This window comes from Pseudophryne corroboree, chromosome 3, assembly GCF_028390025.1.
Source record: "Pseudophryne corroboree isolate aPseCor3 chromosome 3, aPseCor3.hap2, whole genome shotgun sequence".
Classification (NCBI taxonomy): Eukaryota; Metazoa; Chordata; class Amphibia; order Anura; family Myobatrachidae; genus Pseudophryne; species Pseudophryne corroboree.
In genome coordinates, this window is record NC_086446.1 from 598967760 (window position 1) to 598988087 (window position 20328).

The 20328-nt window shown below is 41.8% G+C and overlaps 1 protein-coding gene across 1 annotated transcript in view; it reads right to left on the bottom strand.

The window, feature by feature from the left end:
• LOC135058069 (beta-microseminoprotein-like) overlaps nt 1-20328 on the bottom strand; it is a 53880-nt gene that overhangs the window by 10348 nt on the left and 23204 nt on the right. Inside the window, exon 2 of the mRNA XM_063963696.1 lies at nt 2377-2482. Coding sequence (XP_063819766.1) covers nt 2377-2482 — 106 coding nt within the window. The remainder of the gene's footprint in view (nt 1-2376; nt 2483-20328) is intronic.

Here is a 20328-nt window from a genome sequence, read left to right on the forward strand (position 1 = left end):
GGTCGCTGGCTCAGGTTGACTATTCAACAGACCTATACTTCAGCGGCTCTACCTTTGCCGACGTCTATACAGGCCCACTCGACGAGGTTGGTGGGTTCTTCCTGGGCAGCTGCCCGGGGTGTCTCGGCCTTGCAGTTGTGCCAAGCTGCAACTTGGTCTGGTTCGAACACGTTTGTTAAATTCTGTGGGTTCGATACCTGGGCCAAGAATGACCTTCGACTTGGTCAGGTGGTTTTACAGGCGTCTCAGCACTCTCCCACCCGCGTGGGAGCTTTGGGACTTCCCCATGGTACTAAAGTACAGAACCCCAGTATCCCATAGGATGTAAGAGAAAATAGAAATGTAATACCTTTTCTCGTAGTCCGTAGTGGATACTGGGCACCTGCCTCAGTGCTTCCCTTCTGCTTACCTGTGTAAGTATTTGGTTGGCCAACCGTTGCGCTCCCAGTTTGTTGTTGGGATAGCCTTGCTATTCTGGTTGGGTTGGTGTTGCTATCCTCTGTTGTGGTTAGTGCCCTCCTTTTGGTTATGGTTGTGTGTTATCTTGTTGCCTCACTGCTGTGGTATTTTACCTTCTCTTGTGGTGTGTCCGTCTCCTCGGGCACAGTTTTCCTAGACTGAGTCTGGTAGGAGGGGCATAGAGGGGAGGAGCCAGCACACACATACACACACGAAAGGTTTTAAAGTTCCAGGCTCCAGTGGACCCCATGGTAATAAAGTACAGAAGCCCAGTATCCACTATGGACTACGAGAAAAGGAATTACAGGTACAGTAGGTACTAAATTACTATTTTTTCAAATAGTGACATGATTTTTTTACTTCAATCTGATTGGTTTTCTGCCATGCAGCACTTTGCAGAGAAGTACAGTATGTTGGTGTAACTTGATAAGCTTCTATTTTGTGCTTAGCACAGGGCATTTTTTTTTCATAAGAAAGGGGAACATTTATTGACCTGATGTTTAAATTGGCAAAATTGGTCTTAACTACACAGGCTTGGAGTCATGCTTTTGGCTTTGTAGCTTGAAGACCCTTCAGATTTCATAAATCTTTAGCAGAATATGAAATTAATAACACCAGTGTTGGTAAGTAATAAATAAAATGTTTGGCACACAGTAATGCATATTGAACAAGTCATTAGAAGATTAAACATGACACATTTCACAGATACTTGGTCTCTCCTCACTTTGCTATACATTACTGGAGTGTGTAACAAGAAATTAAATAAAATATATTAGAAATGTATATTTAAAGAGGATGGTTGGCTGAATGAATAAACATGGTGCCAGCCAGTGCTCAGATATATTTGTACTTGGGTGACACGGGTTGCAATTGGTTTCTAATGGTTGGTAACTAATGTAACTCAACAAGAGATTGAAATCCTACGTTATGCAGAAGTACTGTAGTACCAAATCCAAAGAGAGCAGGCATATATTAAGGGCCATTTGTGGCTGAAACGTTGCAGACTTGCACAATAACCACACATTGTTCCAGAGTGCTGTCAATTTCTCTCCCTCTCTCTCTCATGCACACCTGTTCTGATTCTACATTTCTATAGCATATAGAGGTGCAACAAATTTGAGGAGAAACTCAAGGCCTGTTGAAATTGTGGTTAGTTAGACAATGGGGGGTCATTCCGACCCATTCGCACATAGTGGTTTATTGCTGCGGTGCGAACGGGTCTGGAAGGCACATGTGCAGCGGCCGCACTGCGCATGCGCGTCGTTGCCCAGCGATAGGGGTCGCCAGGTTACGTCGCGGACAACGAAGAAAGCGGTCGCAGAGGCGACCGCAAGAAGATTGATGGAAAGAAGGCGTTCCTGGGCATCACCAGACCATTGCCTGCCATTTTCAGGGAGCAGTGAAGAAAATGCAGGCGTGTCCAGGAGAACGGAGGGCGGATGTCTGACGTCAAAGCCGGCCCCAGCATCGATGAGATCGTCGCACAGGGTAAGTATGTCCAGGGCTACTCTTGTCCTGCATGATTTTTTTTTAGCTTAGCAGGGCTGCACAAGCGATGGCAGCCCTGCAAAGTTAAAATAAACTCCCCCATAGGCGTGGACTAGTTGATCGCAGCAGCAGCAAAAAGTTGCTGGCTGCGATCAACTCGGAATGACCACCAACGTTAATTTAAATCACTGACATACTGTAAGCATAAGGTGTCAAGAATTCTCAAATGAAAGAAACAGTAAATTTCACCTGTCATATCTCCCAGTATGAAAGATACAGTATATAGGCCTGTTTAAGTTTACATTTCTTGCATAATAAAGTACCTCTACTTACAGAAGGTTAAAAGTAATAAAATCCTTAATTACAAAACTGAAATGTTATGCATGAGTCCCTAATACTGTCATTCATATTGTTAAAGACAAATATTACCTAGAGCAACATGCAACCACTGCATTGTCTAGACACTGACAAGTATTACAATCCGTTGTGTTCCATGAACTTTTAACCACATGGAACCTTCCTTTATAGTAGCATCCTGCAAACACACAAAACATTACAAAAATTAAGAGCAATAATGAAATACTGTAATGTTGCCTTCAAAGCTATGAGTTTATATTTTTTAATACATTAGTCCTAAAACTTCCAACTGTCTGATTTTTGACAGATTAAAAGGGAACAGCATGTCAGAAAAGGGGAGTTGTTTTTCCTAAAACTGAGCAGGGTTTGGGCACAGCAACACGTAACGATAGTAGCAGTGGCGTAAGTTCGTCACAGTTGCCTGGAGGCAAGATAAATATTGGTGCCCCACTATTTCCTATATTAAGATAAATATATGTATGTATGTGTGCGTATGTGTGTATCTATCTATCTGTGTGTGTGTGTGTGTGTGTGTGTGTGTGTGTGTGTGTGTGTGTGTGTGTGTGTGTGTGGAGTGTTCTGAAAAAATGTTATATACTGTATTTATACATTTGATTGTCTTTTATTTTAAATCACACATTTCTTAGCAGTCATACCCAGGATTAGAACCCATGGCCTGTTACACTAACAGCAGACACTTTACTGATGGAGCTATTTGCTCCTGTAGAGGAAGCATGAGAATTCTAACTATATGAAGTCACATGAAATTGTCAGAGGAGTATCTTCATATAGTTAAAATTCTCATATTTACTATACAGGAGCAAACAGCTTCATCAGTAAGGTGTCTGCTTCCAGTGTAATAGGTTGTGGTTTCTAATCCTGGGTGTGATACTTGTAAAATGTGTATATTCAGTATAATAAGGAGGATGTTATTTGTAAGGTGCAGGGACTAGTGAGGAAGTCGGCCACTGAAAATACAGCGACAGCTATCAATTAACTTAATTCAATGGTGTCACAGAATGGGAGGAGAGGTGCCCCCCTTCAGAGCAGGAGCCCGGCGGCAGATGACTCCATTGCCTCCCAGAGTTCTGCCTCTGGGTAGTAGCTCTAGGCGTGTTTTACGTAAATAAGAGGTATAACCTACAGTATAATGGGGGTCATTCTGAGTTGTTCACTCGCTAGCAGTTTTTAGCAGCCTTGCAAACGCTATGCCGCCACCCACTGGGAGTATATTTTAGTTTAGCAGAAGTGCGAACGAAAGGATCACAGAGCGGCTGCAAAATAATTTTGTAACTTCAGACCTACTCAGCGCTTGCGATCACTTCAGACTATTCAGTTCTTGTTTTGACATCACGAACACGCCCTGCGTTTGCCCAGCCACGCCTGCGTTTTTCATGGCACGCCTGCGTTTTTCCGAACACTCCCTGAAAACAGTCAGTTGACACCCAGAAACGCCCTCTTCCTGTCAATCACTCTGCGGCCAGCAGTGCGAATGAAAAGATTCGCTAGACCTTGTGTGAAACTACATTGTTCGTTGTAATAGTACGCTGCACGTGTACATTGTGCCACATACACATGCGCAGAAGTGCTAATTTTTTGCCTGATCGCTGCGCAGCGAACGAAAGCAGCTAGTGATCAACTTGGAATGACCCCCAATATTCAGTTGGGTTCTAGACTGATTTTGACTTTAAACTAATTGCTACTAAATCAAAAGACTAGTTTGCTGGAATTCTGCAGGCTCTCACAAATCACAGGCTGTTACATTTGGCCCAAGGACTTAACTGCTACTGTATGAGTGAATCTCTCAAATGTTAATGACAATAAGACAAAGGACCGTATTCAGCTTCAGTTGCAGTTTTGCTAATTCTGCAAAACTGCAACCGCTTGCTATCAGAGCTGACCCTAACCAATTTGATGCCCTAGGCAAGATTTTGTCTGGTGCCCACTAGCACAGGGATTTAAGGGAAACATGAGAGGGTTACCATATCATTCAGGCCCCGGGGGGTTACTGTATCTAGTTTGTGAATCCACCTAGATTCATACCTCAAGAGGGCACTACCACGGTCTCCTCCTCGAAGCGAAGGGGGTATATGATCTATCATTCTGTATTTGATGGTCGCTAAGGCATGTTTGGCTAATACAAAGTGATGGGCGACTGGTTGGTCGCTACTGCCTTTTTGTAGGCCTAATCATGTTTCCCTTAAATCTTGTTTATTTTTCACCATGTCAGCAGGGTTGATTTCGGCACTATTGAATGTCTTTTTCTCATTTGGATACTGTTCTCTCTCCCTATCCTTTTATCTTCTCTCTCTTTTTCTTTCTCTCTTTTTTCTTCTTCCTGCAATACTCCCCTTTCCCTTCTCTTTTCCGTTTCATGTATCTCTTATAGTTAATTGTTTTTACAAAATTCTTATAATATTGCATATTTGCACATATATTAGATAGAAACATTTGGATGATGATATGTTCCTCCATTAACTTCATGGTTATGCAGTTAGCAATTAGCATGTAACCATTGTTATTGTTTACAGTTGGTTTCTATGGCAATGTGACACTGGACGTGCATCTCGGCATACGCGATGACGTCACTAGACCGCGCCACAGCTGACGGGAGATTGCCGCCCGACGGACTCCGGCGGGAGGCGGTACCCCGCTCCGGCCCGCGCATCGTGCACAGTGGTGGGGGTATAAGGTGAGTGCTCTTTTGTACATGTTTGTATGTGCTGAGGAAAATTAATAAAATTGAAACGTTGACAGCTACAAGGGGCTCCTATTTGATCTGATCACCAGTCTGAGTGCCGCACTACCATTGATTATAATCACCTTCCAGCACAAGGAGGAAAAATGAGGGCACCGGACCAAGTTATTTCTTATACCAGAGAGTGCCGGATCATCACACAAATAAATAAATATATATATATATATATATATATATATATATATATATATATATATATATATATATAGATGGAAAAAAATTATATATATATATATATATATATATATATATAAATATATAAAACACAATAATATCTTTATCTTGCGCCAAACTGGGAGCAGCACGACGGGAGAGATCCCTGTTGAAAGACCTCTATAGCATACAAGATATAAACAATTTCCCAAGTGTGCTAAATAAAGTGTATTTACAATGGTTCTTCCATTACATGAGTTGTATACTGGAGAAAGTTTGTATCTGGGGACCTGTAACAGACACCCCTCACCAAATAGTCACCCAAACAAGAGGCCCAAGGCCAATTAGTAAAAAATTATTATAATAGCATACATTTGAACTAATAGAGTTTTGCATATAGTTCATCATGTAATATTCACAAAAATCTTAAAAAATGTAAATAAAATACAACCAATGCATTTGTTATATGATATAAACACTTGAGGAAGTGATATTACTTGCATCTTTGTGATTGTCAAACCACCGATATATTATTTGAGTTATATTTTTTATGGATTAACATCCAAATCTGAAACAGTCTGGATTACAAGTTTTAGATATCATATCCAGTTTTCCAAAAACACTGACATATGATTGTCAGCATCCCAAAGAGAACCATAATTAATCCACAAGGAGTCCTATTAAGGATTAATTATATTTAAGGTAGTTTGTATAAACACCAGTATAGGACTGCCAGTATCCCTAAAAGGAACCATCAATTATGCTCCCATTAGGAGCTTGATTAGAGATCTAATTATCCTTATATTTAGGATTATGGCTTTTCATACTTAAACCTACTGATGAAAAATAAGCCTGTCTTCTATATTTGTTACCCCTGATGAAGTCGATAAGACGAAACGTGTTGGGTTTGTCAGTCAGAAGTTTTCAACCTAGTTTGTGAAGATACTCCCTCTCGAACTCGCGCCTTGTAAGAGGTGAGGAAGTATCTAGAGTTTATATCATATAACAAATGCATTGGTTGTATTTTATTGACATTTTTTAAGATTTGTGAATATTACATGATGAACTATGGCCCTCATTCCGAGTTGTTCGCTCGGTAAAAATCTTCGCATCGCAGCGATTTTCCGCTTAATGCGCATGCGCAATGTCCGCACTGCGACTGCGCCAAGTAAATTTGCTATGCAGTTAGGAATTTTACTCACGGCTTTTTCATCGTACTGGCGATCGTAATGTGATTGACAGGAAATGGGTGTTACTGGGCGGAAACAGGCCGTTTTATGGGCGTGTGGGAAAAAACGCTACCGTTTCCGGCAAAAACGCAGGAGTGGCCGGAGAAACGGAGGAGTGTCTGGGCGAACGCTGGGTGTGTTTGTGACGTCAAACCAGGAACGACAAGCACTGAACTGATCGCAGATGCCGAGTAAGTCTGAAGCTACTCAGTAACTGCTGCGAGGTGTGTAATCGCAATATTGCGAATACATCGGTCGCAATTTTAAGATGCTAAGATTCACTCCCAGTAGGCGGCGGCTTAGCATGAGCAAATCTGCTAAAATTCACTTGCGAGCGAACAACTCGGAATGACCTCCTATATGCAAAACTCTATTTGTCCAAATGTATGCTATTAAAATCATTTTTTACTAATTGGCCTTGGGCCTCTTGTTTGGGTGACTATTTGGTGAGGGGTGTCTGTTACAGGTCCCCAGATACAAACATTCTCCAGTATACAACTCATGTCTATGAAAAAAACGCTGGAAGAACCATTGTAGATACACTTTATTTAGTGCACTCGGGAAACTGTTTTTAATATATATATATATATATATATATATACACACATACATATATATATACCGTGAATAAATCTAGAAGAAGTACATCTTTGCAGAGTACCTTTACAGAGTGCATCTATTGGGAGTATATATATATATATATATATATATATATATATATATATATATATATGGGCAGTTAGAAGGGTGATAGTTGGCTCAAAAGATCTTCCTCTAAAAGTTCATACAGTTTATAATAGCTCTTAAATTTGTCCAGAGCACTTCCCTATGTTTTCCGGGGTGGCAGCCTATTCTCCAGACGACCCGCTTTTCAGACAGATCTTTAATAAATTCTAAAAAACAAAATGAGAGAGGCGCCTCCTAGTGCAGTACAGGCAGTATAATCAACCTCCACCAAGAACACCCTAAAGTAGGAGGTGTACCATATTTAGTGGTCTCATAACCACCTTCAAGCAGCGTTTTTAGAAACCCAGATGTTCCTCGCTTCTGACAGTAGGCTCCTTGATGTAATGGTCACACAGGTGTCTATGGTCCCAAACCGCACAGTGCAAAGGATGAGAAGCGAAAAGAACCATAGTGTAATACAATTTTTTAAAACATTTATTTGACATTACACAAAATAGTTGCCCATACCATAAAAAAAGTTATAAAACAGCTTATCTGATAACAGATGTCTTAGTCCGTCACTCAACGCATTTCGTCCGTCGCTATACTGCAGGACTTCCTCAGACGTGTATACATAATGGCCCACCAAGGCCTCTATTTATACCCCTCTTAATGGGGAAAATTGCTTCAATTACTCAGGAAATTTCCAGAAGTGACGTCACTTTTCCGGTCCAGAGTGTAAACAGACCAACCAACAATATTAACATTTACTAGTGTATTGTATAATACTTTGCCCCCACATAAGTGCATCCAGATGCTGGCTCCTAAAACAACATGGTTCTGAGCGGCGTTCCCGCTCCCGCCGCCCGCGACCACCGGAAGTTGCGAGCAGGCCGGGCAGCGCTTCCGCCCTCAGTTAATCCAGCGTCAGGCGCACTGAGCATGCGCGGGACTACGCCGGTCACAGTGCCGCCCGTCCCCGCTGCTCTTGTGTGCGTCCGCTGGAAGTGATATGTTGTTTATGCAGTCCACGCATCACGGCGCCATATTAAGGGAGCCTAATTAGTTTATATCAGGAATCCTACTACATAATTACATTGATATCATTTCTGAATGGGTTAACATATAAAATAAATATATGTCATAAAATTCATCGATAAATAAATAAATACATAAATTAATAAAAATGAATAAAAATACATTGAAGAAGATATAGAAAAAATAGAAAAAAGGGGGACTATGATTATTGAATAAGAATTTTCTGGTGAAGATCATATTAAAAGTGTATTAAAAATTATTAATTAATTGAAAATATCAATTAATTAGTATATAAACATATGAAGAATCTGTATAAAATATACATAAGATATAACACCTACTTCGAGACATATTTCATATAAACATATATTTAAAATAATCCTTAAAATTTTCTCAATATAAAACAGACAAGAATGTATCACCAAACTTTCAGAGGAATGGAGCAATTTCATAATTATCATTGAGTCCTCTAGGGGCCAACGTTTTTAGTTCGTAGATCCAATACATCTCTCTCTGGGAAAGTTTTTTCTCCCTGTCTCCACCTCTTGGCCCCAATTTGACGTTCTCCAGGGTTCTTATTGTTAATTCTTTTGCCTCAGATCCATGGAAAGTTTTAAAATGTCTTGGAATAATATGGTGTTCCTGTTTATTCTTTATGCTCCTAATATGTTCCTGAATCCGAATTTTCAATGGGCGTTTGGTTTTCCCTATATACTTCAGTTTGCAGGGACATTCTATCATGTAGATGACCCAAGGTGTATTGCACGTTGTACGGTCTCTTGTTGTGTATGATTTTGATCCTTCTGAATTAGTAAAGGAACTTGATCGGGGGTGTACAAATTGGCAGACATTGCAGTGTTGGCACTTGAAAAGACCTTTCATGTCCCATTGGGTCTTCACCTCTAGTTTCATTGATAGTATCATACTCATACTCATACCTTGTTCCCTAGGAGTTTTATTCTTGTATGTTAAAAGCTCATTCCAGTTTGTAGCATACGTTCTGTTTTTTGCCTCCTCAACCAAGTCCTTGGGATAACCTCTTTCTAGGAATCTTTCCCCATATAATAAAACTTGTTCCTCACAATCCTCCTTCTTACTACAATTTCTTTTAACTCGACAAAATTGGGAATAGGGTATATTTGTCTTCCATTTTGTTGCGTGATTGCTTTTGAAATGTACGTAGGAGTTGCTGTCAACTGTTTTCACAAAATTCTTCGTGACAACCTTTTCCCCTTCCGCCATTGAGATCAAATCCAGGTATTCGATCCATGTATCATCTGTTTTGTGGGTGAAGGACAAGTTAAAATCATTTCTCTCGATATGTGTCATAAAATCATAAAATGTATCAACCGTGCCATTCCAAATTAAAAGTATATCGTCAATATATCTTTTATACAGAATTATATTCTCCAAGAAGGGATTATTGGCATATACATATTTCTGTTCCCAGCTTCCCATTTGTAGATTGGTGAAGCTGGGTGCGAAGACTGTACCCATCGTGGTTCCGCACGTCTGCAAATAAAAATCTTCTAAAAATTTAAAATAAATGTGTTTCAATATAAAATCAATTAAAATACAAATCAGATCTTTATGTTTAGCATCCAGATTAGGATCATCGTTTAGAAATTCCAGACATGAACTAATTCCTTTTTCGTGGTTTATGGATGTATATAACGAGTGAACATCAATCGTTACCCATAGGTATCCTGGTTTCTATTCCTGTTCTCTCAGGGTTTGTAGTAATTATGTTGTATCCTTTACATATGATTTCAGGTTGGGAACATATTTCTATAAGAAGATTTCAACATATTCTGAGATATTTGCCGTAAGCGAATTGATTCCTGCCACGATGGGTCTCCCAGGGGGATTTACCAGATGTTTATGTATTTTTGGCAGGAAGTAGAAGATTGGTATAGTTGGATAGTTGACCATTAGGAATTTGTATTCTTCTTTTAACAGGATCCCTTCATACAGAGCCTTTACCAGGATGGGTCTTAGTTCATCCACAAAAGCCTGTGTGGGGTCATTCGGTAATTTTCGGTAGGAGGTGGTGTCTCCTAATAACCGGAATGCTTCAGCTTCGTAATCCTTGCGATTAATAACCACTAGTCCGCCTCCTTTATCCGCTTGGCGTATTACTATTTCTTTATTATCTTTTAAGTTTTTGAGGGCTTTCCTCTCAAAGTTAGTAAGATTTTTCCCGGATCCTGGTTCAAGGTGTTCCAGATCTTTTCTCACCAGTTCATAGAAGAGATCTATTTGACCACTCTTAGATTCAAGGGGATAAAACTTTGATGGGGGTTTCAGTCCTGATTTTGAAATATTTTGTCCATTTTCATTTTGTCCTAGGGTTTTTTCTGAAAATGTCTTTTCAGAGTGAGTTTCCTCACATATTTATTTAAATCGGTGAAAACCTCAAAGTTATCCATCTGAGATGTAGGTGCAAAAGAAAGTCCTTTTGTTAAAAGCGTATTTTCTATTGGTGTCAGTTTATATTCTGATAGATTAAAAATTCTTTTCTCCCCCATTTCGGGAATTCTTACGGCCTCATGTTTCTTCTTCTTTTGTACTCGCTTAAGGCCCCCTCTTCTTCCTCTTCGAGTCTTCTTTTTAGTGGTGAGGCCCTCCTTACTACTTCCTGGATCTGTCGAACTCCACGTGTCCTCTGGCCTGAGGCTACTGGTGATAAAAAAATCATCCACATCTGTTTCGGAATTCAATCTTCCCAGTGTTGAATATCTATTTTTTGTTTCAAAACGCACTTTCCTTGGAGTTCCTAGTTGTTTCCCATATTCCTTCTGTTTATGGTATCCCTGTCTCTGGATGGGAAAAAATACCCACAGATTCCTCTGGTTTTGGTGGTCCCAATTTCTCTATTTGACGGAAATCCTGATTCCATTCCACTTCTTTATCTTATTGTTCATATAATCAATCCGATCTCGTTGGTATTTTTTTCCCTTGATATGTACTACTTCACCTTCTATCTTCTCTAATTCCTTTACCAATACGACTTGATTAATTTTGTTGTCTTCCTTCCCTTTGTATGGCTCCAAAAGTGTTTCATCTTTTTGGATTTCCTCTTCTATGATGACTAGGTCCCTTTTTTTCTCTTCTAATATAAGACTCATAAGTTTTAGTGAACAGTCGAGTAGTATTTGATCCCATTCTTTCATGAACTGTTCGTTAGGGTTTTTAAACAACCAACATTTAATATCCAAAACGAACAGTTCATGAAAGAATGGGATCAAATACTACACAACTGTTCACTAAAACTTATGAGTCTTATAATAGAAGAGAAAAAAAGGGACCTAGTCATCATAGAAGAGGAAATCAGAAAAGATTAAACACTTTTGGAGCCATACAAAGGGAAGGAAGACTACAAAATTAATGAAGTCGTATTGGTAAAGAAATTAGAGAAGATAGAAGGTGAAGTAGTACATATCAAGAAAAAAAATGCCAACGAGATCGGATTGATTATATAAACAATAAGATAAGGAAGTGGAATGGAATCAGGAATTCCAACAACCAGAGAAATTGGGACCACCAAAACCAGAGGAATCTGGACGGGAAAAAATACCCACAGAGACAGGGATGCCATAAACAGAAGGAATATGGGAAACAACTAGGAACTCCAAGGAAAGTGCGTTTTGAAACAAAAAATAGATATTCAACACTGGGAAGATTGAATTCCGAAACAGATGTGGATGATTTTTTATCACCAGGAGCCTCAGGCCAGAGGACACGTGGAGTTCGACAGATCCAGGAAGTAGTAAGGAGGGCCTCACCACTAAAAAGAAGACTCAAAGAGGAAGAAGAGGGGGCCTTAAGCGAGTACAAAATAAGAAGAAACATGAGGCCGTAAGAATTCCTGAAATGGGGGAGAAAGGAATTTTTAATCTATCAGAATATAAACTGACACCAATAGAAAATACACTTTTAACAAAAGGACTTTCTTTTGCACCTACATCTCAGATGGATAATTTTGAGGTTTTCACCGATTTAAATAAATATGTGAGGAAACTCACTCTGAAAAGACATTTTCAGAAAAAACCCTGGGACAAAATGAAAATGGACAAAATATTTCAAAACCAGGACTGAAACCCCCATCAAAGTTTTATACCCTTGAATCTAAGAGTGGTCAAATAGATCTCTTCTATGAACTGGTGAGAAAAGATCTGGAACACCTTGAACCAGGATCCGGGAAAAATCTTACTAACTTTGAGAGGAAAGCCCTCAAAAACGTAAAAGATAATAAAGAAAAAAGTAATACGCCAAGCGGATAAAGGAGGCGGACTAGTGGTTATTAATCACAAGGATTACGAAGCTGAAGCATTCCGGTTATTAGGAGACACCACCTCCTACCGAAAATTACCGAATGACCCCACACAGGCTTTTGTGGATGAACTAAGACCCATCCTGGTAAAGGCTCTGTATGAAGGGGTCCTGTTAAAAGAAGAATACCAATTCCTAATGGTCAACTATCCAACTATACCAATCTTCTACTTCCTGCCAAAAATACATAAACGTCTGGTAAATCCCCCTGGGAGACCCATTGTGGCAGGAATCAATTCGCTTACGGCAAATATCTCAGAATATGTTGAAATCTTCTTAAAGAAATATGTTCCCAACCTGAAATCATATGTAAAGGATACAACATAATTACTACAAACCCTGAGAGAACAGGAATGGAAACCAGGATACCTATGGGTAACGATTGATGTTCACTCGTTATATACATCCATAAACCACGAAAAAGGAATTAGTTCATGTCTGGAATTTCTAAACGATGATCCTAATCTGGATGCTAAACATAAAGATCTGATTTGTATTTTAATTGATTTTATATTGAAACACAATTATTTTAAATTTTTAGAAGATTTTTATTTGCAGACGTGCAGAACCGCGATGGGTACAGTCTTCGCACCCAGCTTCACCAATCTACAAATGGGAACAGAAATATGTATATGCCAATAATCCCTTCTTGGAGAATATAATTCTGTATAAAAGATATATTGACGATATACTTTTAATTTGGAATGGCACGGTTGATACATTTTATGATTTTATGACACATATCGAGAGAAATGATTTTAATTTGTCCTTCACCCACAAAACAGATGATAAATGGTTTGAATACCTGGATTTGATCTTAATGGCGGAAGGGGACAAGGTTGTCACGAAGAATTTTGTGAAAACAGTTGACGGCAACTCTTATGTACATTTCAAAAGCAATCACGCAACAAAATGGAAGACAAATATACCCTATTCCCAATTTTGTCGAGTTAAAAGAAATTGTAGTAAGAAGGAGGATTGTGAGGAACAAGTTTTATTATATGGGGAAAGATTCCTAGAAAGAGGTTATCCCAAGGACTTGGTTGAGGAGGCAAAAAACAGAACGTATGCTACAAACCGGAATGAGCTTTTAACATACAAGAATAAAACTCCTAGGGAACAAGGTTTTAACTTTATTACAAGGTTCAACTGCCAGGAAAAACGAATCCGTGCAATTTTAACTAAACATTGGGGTGTACTAAAGATGGACACGGTTTTAAACACAATTTTAGCGGAAAAACCGATGGTGGTTTTCAAAAAAGCTAAAAGTTTGAAGGACCACTTGGCACCGAGTATGATACCATCAATGAAACCAGAGGTGAAGACCCAATGGGACATGAAAGGTCTTTTCAAGTGCCAACACTGCAATGTCTGCCAATTTGTACACCCCCGATCAAGTTCCTTTACTAATTCAGAAGGATCAAAATCATACGCAACAAGAGACCGTACAACGTGCAATACACCTTGGGTCATCTACATGATAGAATGTCCCTGCAAACTGAAGTATATAGGGAAAACCAAACGCCCATTGAAAATTCGGATTCAGGAACATATTAGGAGCATCAAGAATAAACAGGAACACCATATTATTCCAAGACATTTTAAAACTTTCCATGGATCTGAGGCAAAAGAATTAACAATAAGAACCCTGGAGAACGTCAAATTGGGGCCAAGAGGTGGAGACAGGGAGAAAAAACTTTCCCAGAGAGAGATGTATTGGCTCTACGAACTAAAAACGTTGGCCCCTAGAGGACTCAATGATAATTATGAAATTGCTCCATTCCTCTGAAAGTTTGGTGATACATTCTTGTCTGTTTTATATTGAGAAAATTTTAAGGATTATTTTAAATATATGTTTATATGAAATATGTCTCGAAGTAGGTGTTATATTTTATGTATATTTTATACAGATTCTCCATATGTTTATATACTAATTAATTGATATTTTCAATTAATTAATAATTTTTAATACACTTTTAATATGATCTTCACCAGAAAATTCTTATTCAATAATCATAGTCCCCCTTTTTTCTATTTTTTCTATATCTTCTTCAATGTATTTTTATTTATTTTTATTCATTTATGTATTTATTTATCGATGAATTTTATGACATATATTTATTTTATATGTTAACCCATTCAAAAATGATATCAATGTAATTGTGTAGTAGGATTCCTGATATAAACTAATTAGGCAGCCTTAATATGGCGCCGTGATGCGTGGCCTGCATAAACAACATACCACTTCCAGCGGGCGCACACGAGAGCAGCGGGGACGGGCGGCACTATGACCGGCGTAGTCTCGCGCATGCTCAGATAGTGCGCCTGACGCTGGATTAACTGAGGGCGGAAGCGCTGCCCGGCCTGCTCGCGACTTCCGGTGGTCGCAGGCGGCGGGAGCAGGAACGCCGCTCAGAACCATGTTGTTTTAGGAGCCAGCATCTGGATGCACTTATGTGGGGGCAAAGTATTATACAATACACTAGTAAATGTTAATATTGTTGGTTGGCCTGTTTACACTCGGGACCGGAAGTGACGTCACTTCCGGAAATTTCCTGAGTAATCGAAGCAATTTTCCCCATTAAGAGGGGTATAAATAGAGGCCCTGGTGGGCCATTATGTATACACTTCTGAGGAAGTCCTGCAGTATAGCGACGGACGAAACGCGTTGAGTGACGGACTAAGACATCTGTTATCAGATAAGCTGTTTTATAACTTTTTTATGGTACGGGCAACTATTTTGTGTAATGTGAAATAAATGTTTTTAAAAATTGTATTACACTATGGTTATTTTCGCTTCTCATCCTTTGCACTGTGCGATTTGATACCATAGACACCTGTGTGACCATTACATCCAGGAGCCTACTGTCAGAAGCGGGGAACATCTGGATTTCTAAAAACGCTGCTTGAAGGTGGCTATGAGACCACTAAATACGGTACACCTCCTACTTTAGGCTGTTCTTGGTGGAGGTTGATTATACTGTCTGTACTGCACTAGGAGGTGCCTCTCTCATTTTGTTTTTTAGAATATATATATATATATATATATATATATATATATATATACTGTATAGCGAAAGCATCTGTAGGGGGTACAACTATGGGGAGCGCATCTATTTGGAATATGTTCCAGAGTAAATAGATCTGTGTTTACTGGGGGGGCCCGCCACATTACTACCTTGCCCCGGGTGTCAAAAATCCTAGTTTCGGCCCTGTCTACTTGGTTCAGGAGAGAGAGAGGAGGAGACAAGTGGCAGTGGTGTGGCCCTTAACACACATTATTCCACACTGTAGTGCCATTAATACACATTATGCCACAATGCAGTGCTCTTAGTACACATTTTGACACATTGCAGTGTCCTTAATACACATTATGCCATATTGCAGTGCCCTTAGTACGCATTATGCCACATTGTAGTGCCCTTAGTACATGTCATGGCACATTGTAGTGCCCTTAGTATGCATTATGCCACATTGTAGTGTCCTTAATACATATTATGCCACATTGTAGTACCCTTAGTATGCATTATGACACATTGTAGTGCCCTTAGTACACATTATGCCACGTTGTAGTGCCCTTAATACTCATTATGCCATATTGTAGTGCCATTAGTACGTATCATGCCACATTGTAGTGCCCTTAGTATGTATCATACCACATTGTAGCGAACTTAGAATGCTTCATGTCAAATTGTAGTGCCCTTAGTAATCATTATGCCCTTAGTGTATAATAGTTCACAATATGTCACACGGCAGTGGGTGACAGGTGACAGGGAGAGTCCGAAGGTGAAAGGTAGAGGCAGTGGCTGACAGGGAGAGGAAAAGGGTCAAGGCAGAGCAAGAAGGTAACAGGCACTTGGAGAGGGTGAAGGGGGGAGTGGAAGATAGTGACATGGAGAGAATGACGGCGAGAGGAAGAGGGTCACAGGAAAAGGCAGATGGTGACAGGGAAAGGATGACTGGGTGAGTGTGACAGGGAGAGGAAAAGGAGGATATGAAGAGGATGACGGTGAAAGGCAGATGGTGATGGAGAGGATGATGAGGTAATAGTGACGGGGAAGGGCAGAGGGTGATGGGGAGAGGTAGTGGGTGACTGGAAAAAATAAAGAGGGAGAGGCTAAGCATGACAGAAATAGTGTGATAAATAACGAGTTTTATGGTAAGAACTTACCTTTGTTAAAACTCTTTCTGCGAGGTACACTGGGCTCCACAAGGAATAGACATAGGGGGGGGGGTGTAGAGTAGTATCTTGATCCGAGGCACCAACAGGCTGAAAAGTTTTGACTGTTCCCAGAACGAATAGCACCGCCTCCTCTAAAACCCCGCCCCCCTGCACAGGAGCTCAGTTTTCAGTTAACCAGTCCAATGCAGTAGAAGGAAAAGAGACGACAACGGTTAGTAGCCACCTACACCACACTCTCACGACAGGAGAAGTGTCAGCGGCTAATGCCATACCAACCCAATGAAGCTAAGTGTGTCAGGGTGGGCACCTTGTGGAGCCCAGTGTACCTCGCAGAAAGAGTTTTAACAAAGGTAAGTTCTTACCGTAAAACTCGTTTTCTGCTGCGGGGTACACTGGGCTCCACAAGGAATAGACATAGGGGATGTCTTAAAGCAGTTCCTTATGGGAGGGGATGCACTGCAGCGGGCACAAGAACCCGGCGTCCATAGGAAGCATCCTGGGAAGCGGCAGTATCGAAGGCATAGAACCTTATGAACGTGTTCACAGAGGACCATGTAGCCACCTTGCACAATTGTTCAAGAGTCGCACCACGGCGGGCCGCCCAAGAAGGTCCAACAGACCGAGTAGAATGGGCCGTAATGTGAGCAGGAGCTGACAGAGCAGCCCTCACATAAGCATGTGCAATCACCATTCTAATCCATCTGGCCAAAGTTTGCTTGTGAGCAGGCCATCCCCGTTTGTGAAATCCAAACAGCACAAAGAGAGAATCAGATTTCCTAATAGAAGCAGTTCTCTTCACATAGATACGGAGAGCCCGTACCACATCCAAAGACCGCTCTTTGGGAGACAGATCAGGAGAAACAAGTGCTGGAACCACAATCTCCTGATTAAGGTGGAACGAAGAAACCACCTTAGGTAAATATCCGTGACGAGTACTAAGAACCGCCCGGTCACGGGGAAATATTAGATATGGGGAACTACAGGACAAGGCACCGAAATCCGACACTCTTCTAGCTGAAGCAATAGCCAGTAGAAACACCACCTTAAGGGAAAGCCACTTAAGGTCAGCTGAACCAAGAGGTTCAAACGGAGACTCTTGTAACGCCTCCAAAACCACCGACAAGTCCCAAGGAGCCACAGGCGGGACATAGGGAAGTCGGATACACAACACGCCCTGAATAAAGGTATGCACATCAGGTAAGGTCGCAATTTTTCTCTGAAACCACACCAAGGCAGATATTTGAACCTTGATGGAGGCCAGACGCAGGCCTAAGTCCAGGCCCTGCTGAAGAAAAGTGAACAACTTGGCTATACTAAACTTGGAAGCGTCATAATCATTAGATGCGCACCAAACAAAGTAAGAATGCCAGACCCTATAGTAAATCCGAGCCGAAGCCGGTTTCCAGGCCCACAACATAGTTTGAATGACCGCCTCAGAAAACCCTTTAGCCCTTAAGACGGAAGCTTCAAGAGCCACAAAGTCAAAGACCGCCGGGCTAGGTCCTGGTAGACACAGGGGCCCTGAACGAGGAGGTCTGGGCAGTGTGAAAGTAGAATTGGATGCTCTGATGATAGGCCTTGCAGGTCTGAGAACCAGTGCCGTCTGGGCCACGCTGGAGCTATGAGAAGCAGAATTCCTTTTTCTTGCTTGAACTTCCGAATTACCCGGGGCAGGAGTGACACCGGAGGGAACAAGTACGGCAGCCGAAACCTCCACGGTACCGCCAGCGCATCCATGAATGCTGCTTGAGGATCCCTTGTCCTTGCTCTGAAGACCGGAACCTTGTGATTGTGTCGAGACGCCATCAGATCTATGTCTGGAAGGCCCCACTTTTCCACTAGGAGTTGAAACACTTCTGGATGGAGGCCCCACTCGCCGGCATGTACGTCCTGACAACTGAGAAAGTCCGCTTCCCAATTCAGGACTCCGTGAGAGTTCCTTCATTGCCAAGCGGCTTCGAGTGCCGCCTTGATGATTTATGTAAGCCACTGTGGTGGCGTTGTCTGACTGTACTTGAACAGGACGGATCTGAATTAAATGCTGGGCCAGGTTCAATGCATTGAAGACCGCCCGCAACTCCAGAATATTGATTGAGAGGAGGGACTCCTCCTTGGTCCACCGACCCTGAAGGGAGTGTTGCTCGAGCACCGCTCCCCAACCTCTGAGACAGGCATCTGTCGTCAACAGGACCCAGTCGGATATCCAGAAGGGACGGCCCCTGCACAATCGTTGGTCCTGGAGCCACCAGTCCATCGACAGACGGACCTCCGGAGTCAATGAGATCATGTGATACCTTATCCGGTGAGGCAGGCCGTCCCACTGGGCTAGAATTAGCCTCTGGAGGGGGCGAGAATGGAATTGAGCATACTCCACCATGTTGAATGCTGAGACCATGAGGCCCAGCACCTGCATTGCCGAATGTATCGACACTTGCGTACGAGAAAGGAAGCAACGAATCCTGTCCTGAAGCTTCAGGACTTTCTCCTGAGACAAGAACAACCTCTGGTTGTGAGTGTCCAATAGTGCTCCCAGGTGCACCATGCTCTGAGCAGGGACCAGGGAGGATTTCTTCCAGTTTATGAGCCACCCGTGGGCTTGTAGAAAAAGGACCGTCATATCCAGATGACGTAGGAGAAGTTCTGGGGAATTTGCCAGGATTAACAAGTTGTCCAGATACAGCAGTATCCTGACCCCTTGACGGCGGAGTACCACCGTCATCACCGCCATGACCTTGGTGAAGACTCGCGGAGCCGTAGTTAAACCAGAAGGTAACGCCCGAAACTGGTAATGGAGGTTGCCAATCGCAAACCTCAGGTATTGCTGATGTGACGCTGCTATAGGAATATGCAGGTAAGCATCCTGTATATCCAGGGAGACCATGTAGTCTCCAGTTTCCAAGGCCAGAACTATAGAGCGAAGGGTTTCCATACGAAACTTGGAAACCTTCACAAAACTGTTCAATGCCTTGAGGTTGAGAATGGGCCGGTAGGATCCATTCAGTTTCGGGACTAGAAACAGCGGAGAATAGTACCCCCGGCCTCTATGCGCAAGAGGCACCTGTACTATGACTCCTGTATCCAGGAGGGTCTGTACCACCGAATGTAGAGTGTTTGCCTTTGTCTGGTCCAACGGGACATCTGTCCGGCAAAATCGATGAGGGGGTCGGTTTTTGAAGGCTATGGCGTAACCTCGAGTGACGACTTCCCGTACCCAGGCATCTGAAGTGGTCTTCAACCATTCCTGGGTATACCCTAGAAGCCGGCCCCCCACCCTGGGATCCCCCAGGGGGAGGCCCGCCCCGTCATGCGGCAGGCTTATCGGTTTTGGAAGCTGGCTGACGGGCCGCCCAGGCTCTTTTGGGCTTTGGCTTACCAGGTTTGGAAGTGCGGGTCTGCTTGTTGTACGCCTGACCTTTTGCTTTTCCTGAAGGACGAAAGGGGTGAAAGGAAGTACCTTTAGCCTTCAACACAGAAGGAGTGGTACTTGGCAGGCAGGCAGTTTTGGCAGTAGTTCAAAAAAAGGGGGTTTGTGGGAGCCGCACCGGTCTAGCAACAATTTTTGTACGAAAAGTAATCTGAATAATGTCCTCTGAGAAACTGAATTTTATGTTATAGAATTGCTTCAGATTAAGGTAACTGTGCATATAAGATAGTATATCTTCTAA